At 48.8% G+C, this 11,967-nt stretch overlaps 1 protein-coding gene across 6 annotated transcripts in view; it reads left to right on the top strand.

Annotated features, from left to right (window-relative positions):
- Positions 1-5,346: 5,346 nt before the first annotated feature.
- PLA2G6 (phospholipase A2 group VI) overlaps positions 5,347-11,967 on the top strand; it is a 58,835-nt gene continuing 52,214 nt past the window's right edge. For 2 of the 6 annotated variants that reach the window (XM_070790386.1, XM_070790385.1), the window contains exon 1: positions 11,413-11,430. Coding sequence is in view for 2 of the 6 variants with exons in the window: in XM_070790388.1 (XP_070646489.1) it covers positions 11,350-11,430 (81 nt within the window). In the remaining 4 variants the exon portion in view is untranslated. Of the gene's footprint in view, positions 5,434-11,123; positions 11,431-11,967 lie in introns of those variants that run through there. The other 4 variants (XM_019961792.2, XM_019961791.2, XM_070790388.1 and 1 more) reach the window with 4 other exon arrangements.

Below are 11,967 nucleotides of genomic sequence, written 5' to 3'. Positions count from 1 at the left end.
CATGCCCAGAGCTTGTAAACCCATAATCCTGGGCACCTCCAGTTTGTCTTCTGCCCTCTAACCCTAACCCTAACCCTGACCCTAACCCTGCACCCCAGCTGCTCTGGGCTTTGGAGAGAATCAACCACCGTGAACACCCACAACAACAAAAGTCTGCTTTAAGCTCATTCTCCAGACACAACCAGGTGCCTGGGGGCCCTAATCACCCCTCTCCCTTCTCCAATCCCCCCTCATCCTTGCCCCCACTGAGGGGGGCAGGGCCCCCCCCCGAGGCCAGACTCAGCTCCCTGCACTGTCTGTCTCCTCCCTCCCTCCCTGTCCCAGTACAAGCTGTCCCTCCTCCAGCCCCAAAGCCACCTTTTTCCTTTCTGGAGGCTCATGCCCACCCTCTCGCTCCTGTCTTCTCTCTCAGCCCTGACATCCACCCCACCGTCACTTGTCTGCCACCCCAGCTCTACCATTGCCTTTTCTTCCCTCTTATGGCCAAAAGTGAAGTCGCTCAGTTGTGTCCGACTCTTTTCGACCCCATGGACTGGGGCCTGCCAGGATCCTCTGTCCATGGGATTTTCCAGACAAGAATACTGGAGTGAGTTGCCATTTCCTTCTCCAGGGGATCTTCCCAACCCAGGGATCGAACCCAGGTCTCCCACATTGTAGGCAGACACTTTACCATCTGAGCCACCAAGGAAGTCAAACCCTTATGACCAAATCCTTGAGTTATCTTCATTCATTCCCTCTGAGCCCTCCCTTCCTTGCCCCTCCCAGCCTGACTCCTGCCCCCACAGTCCTCTGAAGGGACCCTTGTTGAGGTCCCCACAACCTCTTTTGTTGCTAAATCCCAGGGTCCATTTTCCATCCTAATCTCTCTCATCTTTCGGCAGCTCTGGACCTTGCTGCTCTCTCCTCTCCTCCTTTGGATGCACTCTGCCCCCTGCATTCCAAGGTGTGGGTTTCCCTCCTCCTTTTTCAGTCTGCATCCCTGGTTCCTCTCAACCTCTCAGTGATCAGTGATGCCTGTGTCTCTTCTCCCAGGGGAATCTTATTCCTTTTCAGAAGTTCAGGTGGCATCTGACACTGATGACTCCCAAATCTCTCAGCGGCTAGCCTCTTGTTTCTCAGGGGCCAGATCTGCTTAAACATCTGCACAGTAGGTGTGGATTCCCCCCTGCCCTCCTCTCTCCCCGAACAGCCAGCGCCCACAGTCACAAGGCCAATCACTGTCCCCCTTCCATTCCAAGTGCACCCCCTGTATTTCTCAAACTGTCTAGTGATACCACCTTCCGCTCAGTCACCCTAGAGAGGAACCAGGCCACCATGCCTGTCTCCTCCCCTTCCTTCCCTCCCACAGCTAACCCATCACCAGGTCCCTGTGATGTTCTCTCATCTCCTTAGTGCCCGCCTCTGTCTTCACTCTCTTCCCTCATCTGTGGCCTCAGTTCAAGTCATAGCAACTCTCTTCCTGGACGTTGGCAACAGCCTCCTGCCTGGTCTCCTTGCCTCTAGCACCTTCTAAACCCGCCTCCACATGGAATATTAAAACCTAAGTTTGATTAGGACACTCCTGTGCTCAGAAGCTTCCATGGCTCCCCACTGCCTTCAGAACAAAGTTCAGACTCTTTCCACAGATCTTCTAGGTCTGGTCTCTTGCCTCCCTTACCCGCTCAGCTCTCACCACCCTCTCTGAGCTCTCCTGTACCCCCACACTTCAGCTCTTGCAGACCCCTCAACAGGAAACTCCCTCCCCAGTTTCAGCTTGTCTTTCAATATCCAGCCCACAGGTCTCCCCACTTTCTTCATCGAGCTTCCAGAATGACCCCCAGGTGGACTCAGGCTCCTGTCCTCACAAAAGGGATGGCTGCCCACACCTCTCTCTGTGATGGCACATTTCCCTCCAAGTTGGTGTTCTGTGTTTTTTGGTGGGGGGAGGGCCGCACCATCGTACAAAGTTGGACACGACTGAAGTGACTCAGCAGCAGCAGCAGCAGCACCTTGTGGAATGTGGGAAACTTCTGCCTCAAGGCCTTTGCTCTTGCTGTTCCCTCCATCTAGAACATTCTGTCCTGGGTTATTACAGGGCTTGCTCCCTCATCTCATTCAGGGTTTTTTTTTTACACATTCATTTATTTGGCATTATTTACTTGGACATGAGTTTAAGCAAGCTCCGGGAGTTTGTGATGGACAGGGAAGCCTGGCATGCTGCAGTCCATGGGGTTACAAAGAGTCAGACACGACTGAGCGACTGAACTGAACTATTTGGCCGCACTCAGGTCTTAGTTGAGGCATGCAGGATCTAGTTCCCTGACCAGGGATCGAACCCAGGTCCCTTGCATAGGGAACGTTGAGTCTTAATCACCGGACCACCACGGAAATCCCTCCCTCGGGCTTTTATTTAAATGTTTCCTTTCTCAATCAGGCCTTCCCTAGCCACTCTTCTAAAACTCTAATCCTCTCTGTCTCCCCTCCTTGCTTTTACCCCATAGCATTTGTCACCCTCTAACACACTGTATTTTTTCCCAACTCATTAATTATAAAAATGTTCTAACACACAGAAAATGGAAGGAAAAGTACAAAGGCACTCAAGTACAAACCCCAGATTCAATGCACTAGGTTTTTGGAAAGATGCTAATATCATGACACTTCACCCAAAGATTTTGGCAAAACCCACTCTTATGCCTGACTTCTGTAGCTTGATTATTGTCTATCTTTCCCCTGCAACTGTCCACACAGTGAGGGCAGGGATTCCAGTCTACTGTTTTCGCTATGATTTCCTCGCACCAAGAACACTGCCTGACACACAGTGGGTCCTCCTACAGTTTAGGGAAAGAAAAGTCAAGACAGGTCTTGATTCTAGATCTGCTTCTTATGCACATGCGACTGTCAATCATCTCTCGCACAGAATCTTGGTTTCTCCGTCTATTAGAGATAATAGGATTATTTCTCAGGATTGTTGTGAGGATCAAACAAGTTAAAAGTGTAAAACTGCACTGCGAGCATGCTAGTTAATTTCACCCTGAGGGAGGGTACTCGGTTGACCCTTTGGGCTCTGGGGTGATTTTAGTTGCAGGGCCTAGTCAGCCCCTCAGAGAAGCTCTTTGACTTGAACTGCTCCAAAGCAAAATCCAGCAGAAACCCAAAGGGTTCCGTATTACTAGCCCCTCCCTTTCCACTGCTTGTTCATTCAGTGCTACCTACTAATTCCTTATTCTTCATCTCTTGCTAAATCCACTCATTTAACAGTTTTCACCAGAAATACCTTATGGGAGGGGCACTCAATTTCATCATGCGTTGAACATATTGTATCACTTTCTTCTATTTGTTACTTTCTTTCAACTCTATTTTATTAATTTCTTTAGTGGATCTTAGAGTGTTTCTGAAGATTGACCTAGATGACTATCTCTCTCCCTTTGCCTTTTCTGCATTTCAGATTCAGCTGTGTGTCTGTGTTGCCAAACCTGCCTTGTTAGACTCACCTTGAGTACAGGAGTGTATTTGCTGAAGAATGGGACCCATCCTGTTGAACCTATGAGGTTTCTCAGGTCAGACTGCTCAGCAGTAGGTGGAACACCCAAACTTTTGCAAGCTCCCTGATAACCATCATTTTAACGTCAATTGTTTGGGGTGTGGAGTGCAACATGAGTTTTCTTCCCATTCTCTCAACTCAAAGCTGACACTTCTGAACAAAATTTTAATCTTAGTTTAAGAGAACAGTTTCTTCACCTGTGAAAGTAGGAACAAGAGTAATTACATTCTCCAGATGATGGATATGAAGTCACATTACTTTGTAACTGGTAAAGCTCTGTACAAATAGTAGTTACTGTCCTTAGTCTTATTAACTTGTCTGGATTCTTAACTAAATGTTGTCCCTGTTGCATTCGCAGCCCCCAGTCCAGGAACTAATATCTTGGGACAGACGGGCAGAAATATTTTTCTATTCACAGGTAATACCAAACAGCAATCACTTTTCCCATGCCAACAGAGAGCAGTTTGGAGGATTTATCTAGATCTAGATTTGGGGAATCGTTAAGGGAAGAAAACTTGTCCAACTAAGCCTGGCAGGCTGGAGAGGAGACATGATCTATTCAGTCAGAAGCAGAACTGTGACTAAACTCCAGCCTCCTCCCTTCTTTTTAAAGCATTCTCAGCATTACTAATCATAACAACTGTCATTTATTGAAATCCTAGTAGTGTGCAGGCACCGGGTCTTACTTATTTCTAGTCATCATAATAACCCTGTGCTCACTTCTCAGATGAGGAGTTCGCAGAGACCAAGTCATCTGCCCAGTTCAGTTCAGTCGCTCAGTCATGTCCAACTCTTTGCATTCCCATGGTTCCAACACCAGGCTTCCCTGTCCAATCACTAACTCGGGGAGCTTGCTCAAATTCATGTCCATTTGAGTTGCTGATGCCGTCCAACCATCTCATCCTCTGTTGCCCCTGTCTTCTCGAGGCTTCAATCTTTCCTAGCATCAGGGTCTTTTTCACTGAGTCAGTTCTTCACATCAGGTGGCCAAAGTATTGGAGCTTCAGCTTCAGCATCAGTCCTTCCAATGAATATTCAGGACTGATTTCATTTAGGATCTCCTTGCAGTCCAAGGGACTCTCAAGAGTCTTCTCCAACACCACAGTTCAAAAGCATCAGTTCTTCGGTGCTCAGCTTTCTTTATGGTCCAACTCTCACATTCATACATGACTACTGGCAAAACCATAGCTTTGACTAGACAAACCTTTGCTGGTAAAGTAATGTCTCTGCTTTCTAATATGCTGTCTGGGTTTATCATAGCTTTCATTTGCCCAAGTTTCTACTAAAAGCGCTGAGATATTTCCTGAGATTGTCTTGGGGTAGCGCTGCGAGGAACAACCAAGGAACAATTTTTTTAAGCATAACTACACCTAGTATTTTTTTTGCTTATACTAAAAAAAAATCATTTTTTGTTCGGCTGAAACCCAAATTTAATCCATTTGCTAAATTTGGCAAACTTAGCTTGGAGGAACATGGCAAAATCAAAGCAGTATCCTGATTGTTATACCCTGCACATCCTTGCTGGTTTTATTTTTATCTTTAGGAGCCGTAGTTTAAGTCACGTTCAACCTTCAGGCCTCTGACCGTTTCAGGAGGCGTAGGGCGGAGAACACTGAGCCTCTCGCCCGATATTAACATGTCTGCCCCGGAGCCGTCACACGGACCTTCCTCCTCTCACAGACGTGGCCACGCCCCGCCGCCGAGGATTGGCTCCAGCCCAAAGCCCGGCCTCCCTCGGCGATGGGAGCCCCTTCCATTGGGCAGTTATAAAACATGGCGGAGGCCCGCCCCCGCCTTGCTCTCGCGAAGCACAGGCTTCAGTGATTGGCGGAGAGCAGTGGCCGGGTTGTCACGTGGCCTGGGCCCGTCTGTTTGCGGAAGTGGAAGGAAGCCGAAGTGCTGAGTCAGCCGAGGTGAGTGACGGCGCTGGGAAGGCGGGGCCAGGGAGGGGGGGCCCTTTCCCAAACCTCCTCTACGCCCTTTCCCAAACCTCCTCTACGCCCCAGACTCCTTGGGCTCTATCGGGACAGTCCTTCGAGCCCCCCACTTGTTCACCGATTCTGAGGCCTGTCCTCCATTAACCATGATTGTCCCCTTACTGCCTCCAGCTTCCACCCTTTGATCCCCGACCGTCTGCAACTCCCATCCTGTGACCGCTTTCGTCTCATCTCTTAACCTGTGTGTTCTCTCAGGGACCCAGGTCCGACCCTGGGTACCCCCTCTCAGTGCGTCTTCCCTGTGAGTCTCTCCTCTATCCCTCACTTCCTGCCTGAGTCAACCCCTTCCCTTCATCCCTCGATTCTCAGTGTCTCTTAGTGCTCCCAGTTTTCAGTTTGGTTCCCATTCATTGTCCCCAGTTTCCTTCCTGTGCCTTTCTAAGTGCTCTGATTTGCCCGCCTCAATGAGTTCCTACCCTATTCCCCACTTCACCTCTCTTCTGTATCTGTCTCTCCCTGTTCTCCATCATGCATCCCCTTTTCTGACCTCCTGCTTTTCCCTGCGTATTGACTCCCATGTGCCTCCAGACTTCGTCTCTGCCTACTTTCCCCTCATGCTCCCTCCTTTCCCCTAGCCTATTACACCAGAGTTCTCCCTGTCCCCCAAACCTGTGCCCACCTCCTGTGCCCACCTCCTGTGCCACCGGTGACTTGGAAGCTGCTGACAGAAAGTGTGTGACCTTTGTGACCATGTGACTGCAACAGGCAGGCCAGTGGGTGTGGAACAGGGATCTGTGCCCATTTTTTTTTTTTTAATGGACTGCTCACATGACCCCCAAAACAAATACCTTCCCTTCCACTAAACTTCTGAGTCTTTCCCTCACCTGCCCTCTTACCCACCCAACAGGATGTCAGGCAGGTTTGGTTTGGCAACACCGATGCTCCACCCTGGGGCTGAATGCCGTGTTTTTGTTATTGTCCCTGCCTTAAAAATTTCCTGGAGTTTGTAGACTGTTTCCTGTCTGAGTCTCAGTTGCCTCATCTGTGACAGGGGGATTGTATTTCTTGCCCTCCTAAACCTGCCACGAGGTTCAAAATTTGAGAAAATGTAGAAAGCAAAGCTTTGTAAACAGTATGGCCATGATCAAATACATGGGTTTGCTGTTGTGTCATCAGCAGAAAAGGGGAAGGGATAGAAGGAAAAATCAAGGAGGGAAAGACAGGTCTTTCATTTAGCATTTGGCAGATTTATTGATCATCTGCCGTGAGTCAGGCTCTTTCACCGTTTATTCATTCATTCCTCACTTATTTGACAAATATTAGTGGACTGTTTACTATGTTCTAGGCTACGTTCTAGCCAATGTTATTCCCATTTAACATAATAAGGAAGACTGGGCAATTGAACTTCCTGATTCACACTGATGGATGTGGTTGGAGCTGAAATCTGAATATAGTACTTTATATAATACCAGAGTCTGGGGGTGATTGCTCTGCTCTGTAAGGGCCCCTACTGTTGTCTCAGTGCCCAGAGCACTTTTTCTCCCTTCTGTGGGCTACTTTCTTGTTAAATGACAGTAACCTCCAAAGGGAATTTCCTTCTCAGCAGAATGACGTCACCAAGAGGTAGAGGAAAGGGGAATTTAAATGCTGTGTGTGTGTTTGCACATATCTACTGGGTGTGTGTAGGGAGAAAGGGGGAGCTGTGGTGAAGGGGAGACCTTGCGTTATGAGCTTCACTCTTTTTTTTTTTAATTTTTATTGGAGTATAGTTGATTTTGGGCTTCCCAGATGGCACTAGTGGCCTGCCAATGCAGGAGACATAAGAAACGTGGGTTTGATGCCTGCTCGAGAAGATCCCCTGGAGGAGGGCATGGCAACCCACTCCAGTATTGCTGGAGAATCCCATGGCCAAAGGAGCCTGGTGGGCTACAGCCCATAGGGTCACAAAGAGTCCGACACGACTGAAGTGACTTAGCATGTATGCATGAGTAGTTGATTAAAATGTTGTGTTAGTTTCAAGTGTAAAGCAGAGTGAATCAGTTATAAATATGTATATATCTCTCTCCAGTCTTTTTAAGAGTCTTTTAGCAGAGTTCCCTCTGCTATGCGGTAGTCCTTATTAGTTGTCTGTTTTATATACAGTAGTGTGTGTATGTCAGTCTCAATCTCCCCGTTTATCCCTCCCCTCCCCTTAACCGTGGTAACTGTAAGTTTGTTTTCTACATCTGTGATTCTACCTCTGTCTTGTAAATAAGTTTATTTGTACTGCTCTTTTTTAAAAATCCCACATATAAATGATATCATGCTATTTGTCTTTCTCTGTCTAACTCACTTCGCTTAGTATACAGTCTCTAGGTCCATCTGTGTTGCTGCAAATGGCTTTACTTTGTTCTTTTTTATGGTGGAGTAATAGTATTCCATTGTATATATATGTACCGTATCATCTTTTTCCATTCCTCTGTTGATGGACATTTAGGTTGCTTCCATGACCTGGCTATTGTAAATAGTGCTGCAGTGAACACTGGGATGCATGTATCTTTTTGAATTATAGTTTTCTCCAGGTATGTGTCTAGGAGTGGGATTGCTGATCATATGGTAGTTCTGTTTTTAGATTTTTAAGGAAACACCATACTGTTCTCCATAGTGGCTGCACCAGTTTACACTGCAGTCAACAATGTGGGAGGGCTCCCTTTTCTACATACATTTATTGTTTGTAGGTTTTTTAGCCCTTCTGAATGGTGTGAGGTGGTACCTCATTGTCGTTTTGATTTGCATTTCTCTAATAGTGATGTTGAGAGGAGCTTCACTTTGGAGAGTGTGACTTCTGGGAGAGCATTTTAATTGTTCTATGCCTTAAATGTTCTCTTCCCTGTTTTTGTCCATTCTCATTTTTTTTGCTGATCTCATTCAGTGACATAGCTTTAAGTACTGTTTCTACTCTGACTCCAACTCCCAATTTATATCTCTAGCCCAGTACAGACATTTCCCCTAAATGACTGACACATACGTAGTTGCTCTGTCAGTGTCTTAAACTTAGGCCTTTCAAGTATTTAGTATTAAGCTTCAGCTATCCATCCCCTCCCTGGTAGCTCAGTCGGTAAAGAATCTGCCTGCAGTTCAATCCCTGGGTCCAATCCCCAGGTTGAGAAGATCCCCTGGAGAAGGCAATGGTAACCCACTCCAGTATTCTTGCCTGGAAAATCCCATTGACAGAGGAGCCTGGCAGGTGAGGGTGTCGCAATAGTCAGATATGATTTAGCGACTAAAGCACCACCACTATCCATTCCCTTTGGGCTTTCCTGGTGGGGCTCAGTGGTAAATAATCTACCTGCCAATGCAGGAGACACAGGTTTGATCCCTGGGTCAGGAAGATCTGGAGGAGATGGCAACTCATTCCAGTATTTGTGCCTGGGGAATCCCATGGACAGAGGAGCCTGGCGGGCTACAGTCCATGAGGTTGCAAGAGTGACATGACTGAGCAACTAAATGACAATAACAATCCATACCCTTCATCCCGTCCCTCACCCTCCACCAAAATCTGTCCCTCTCATGCACTTTCCCATCTTTGGGAAATGGCAGTATTCTTTCAGTTGCTCTGCATAAAACTAGAAGATTATCCTTGATGCCTCTCTGTCCCCCCACATCCAGCCAGAGTTAATGTCACTCCTTAGCTCCGAGCCCTGGAACAGCTTCTCCTTTCACTGTACCTGCCTGGCCATCTGTCACCTCTTTGACCTTACTGGCTTCCTTGCTATGCCTGGAACTCACCAGGCATGGTCCAGCCCCAGGGCCTTTGCACATGCTCTTCCCTCTGCCTGAAATACTCTTCACCTATATATCCATATGGCTTTTGTTCCCATTTCTTTTAAGTCTTTATTCACAGTCAAGTTCTTGGTGCGGATTGGTTCACCCTATCTAAAGTTTTAACCCCCACCTGGACGCGTCCTATGTCCCTCCTCTCATTTATTTTTCTTCTTGACATCTAATCAGTATTCTGAATTCAGTATGTCTATATTTTGCCTATTTGTCTTCTTCATTATGTTGTTGTTCAGTTGCTATGTCCGACTCTTTGCGACACCTGCAGAGGACTGCAGCACCCAGGTTTCCCTGACCATCACAATCTCTCGGAGCTTGCTCAAACTCATGTCAATTGAGTCAGTGATGCCATCCAACCATCTCATCCTCTGTCGTCCCCCTCTCCTCTCTAAACAGAAGTTCTCGGAAGGCAGGGATTGTGTCTGTTGTGTTCACTAGTGTGTTCTCGGCAGTTGCAACAATGCCTGCTACAGAATAGGTCCTCAGTAAATATAGGCAGAGTGAATCGTAAGAGGGGTCACCCTGTACCACGCCACCAGCCCAAAGACCTCCTGAGGTCCTGGGAGTTTCTGGTGCTGGGAGCTCCAGCAGCAGCTCTGGGCAGTTTGCGTCTAGCTGTTTGCTGTCCAGCTAAACAGATTGGATGAAAAAGATACCTTTTCCATTCCGGAAAGGCCGTTTTGCTTTGGGTCTTATGAATGGTAGCACACTGTTCCATGAGGACCTCAGCTTTTGGCGCACAGGGCTCTGCGCATCAAACCTCGCTCAGCCACATTCCATTTAGGCTTTCTCCTGAAGTCAGCTCGAGGACTACGAGCTGGGGCTGTGGATTCCAAAGAATTGGGTTCAGATCCTGGAAAATTACATCACCTCCTTGCCTCAGCTTGCTGTGTGTGACCTGGGGAGAAGCATACCTTCTCTTAGGAGTGTTTTGAGGAATGAAGATGTTCATTATCTCAAAACTTGGTGAGGTGTCTGATACTGAGCACTGGATGAAAGGGTGGGTGCTGGGTGCGAGGCGAGGGGAGCCAGCCCTCTGCTATTCCTTGATGGCTTATGGAAGAGTCTGGGAGGAGCTGGGGTCAGGGGGAACATTTGGAAGGAGTTTTTAAAATATATATATATATATATATATTTGATTGCATCAGGTTTTAGTTGCAGCAGGCGGGATCTTTCTTTGCAGTGCCTGGGCTCTCCAGGGTGGAGCTCGGGCATAGTTTGCTCTGAGGTATGTGGGATCTTAAGTTAGTCCCTGACCAGGGTTTGAACCCACATCCCTTCTGTTGGAAGGTGGATTCTTCACACTGGATTGCCTGGGATGTCCATGGAGGGACATTTTGTTTGGAGGCGGCCTTGGAGGTCCAGGAGCTCTGGTGGGAGGTGGAAATGACATTTGACCTGATGCCTATCTTCATCCCATCTTTCCTCGTGCACTAGTTGAGTGCTTGTGCACTGCGTGGGGGCCCTGAGTCCAAGGAAGAAGGCATGAGTCCAGCCGCCAGGCAGCACCTCCCACCTCCTTTCCCTGGGCCTTGTTACCCGGTATGGCCAAACAGGGATCCTGATGGCACTACCCCTGTCTCATGGGTGTTTGTGATCTCCAAGGCAGCTAACAGATGTGAAAAGCCCCTGCCAGCCATAAAGCAAGGTGGTCCCATGAGAGTACATGCCGTGGGCTGGCATGCGGTGGTGCACTCGTGCGCTGGGAGGCACAGATGGTGAGCGCTGCAGGAAGGAAGTCCATGGGGATCAGGGCAGGCGGGGTGCTCTGATCCGACTCCGTGTTCTTGTACCATCCAGCCAGAGCAGGGCATGGGGGTGACATCAACCGCACAGGAGGCTGTCCTGTGTCAGTTGTCCCAATCACGGGACATCCTGTCATAAGCAGCCAGGGCTCGTAAAGCCCAATTTCCAACTCAAGCAGTTCCGCGTGTGCTTCCAGAAGCCCCCATGTGGTCAGTCCCGTGAGGTCAGCTTCCTGGCTGGGGCGCCTCTGGGCTCCTGGCACGCACCTTCCGGACCGCTGCCCTGCTTCTCTGGTCCAGCAGCAAGCTTGACGCATTTCCTTGCTGGAGTATGAATGAGCTCAGCTTCAAACACCGAATTTTCCAGATGCAAGCCCAGCAGATGCCCTGTCAACGTTCCCCTGGTGCCAGGGTGAGCTTCTGAAGGTTTCTGTCATGGTCAGAGTAGGTGAGGGGTGGGATGTGTGGTCTTTTACCACCGCACAGGGAGAAGAGAGGATGGAGGGGTGCCACAGAGGGACTGGGCCCCCCACCCCACCCCCAGCCACAGAGGGACTGGGCCCCCCACCCCACCCCCAACCTTTCTTCTCATTCATCCACCAAACATTCATTAAATGCCCACTGTGAGGCAGAAACAGTATGCTAGGTGCTTGGATAAACCAATATAAAGGGGGGGATGGCCCCCCAGCCCACAGATTCTCTATCACCATCCCAGGAGACGTGGTCACTGGGCATGCACTGAGCGGGGTAGGGCGCGGAGGAAGGTACCCGGGGCCGGGAGGAAGGGAGGCGCCAGGTGTGTTTCTTGGAGGAGGTGGCAGGTAAAGTGAGTCTTGAAGGTCGAGAAGGGGTTTATTCACTTGTCTGACAGCCCTGTCTTGAAAGCAGGCTCTGGGGCAGGTGAAGATGGTGGGGAGAGCAGTTCAGGCAGGGGTTGGGGATGTGGGTG

The sequence above is a fragment of the Bos indicus genome, chromosome 5 (assembly GCF_029378745.1).
Source record: "Bos indicus isolate NIAB-ARS_2022 breed Sahiwal x Tharparkar chromosome 5, NIAB-ARS_B.indTharparkar_mat_pri_1.0, whole genome shotgun sequence".
Lineage (NCBI taxonomy): Eukaryota > Metazoa > Chordata > Mammalia > Artiodactyla > Bovidae > Bos > Bos indicus.
This window is presented reverse-complemented; position numbering and strand designations above follow the sequence as displayed.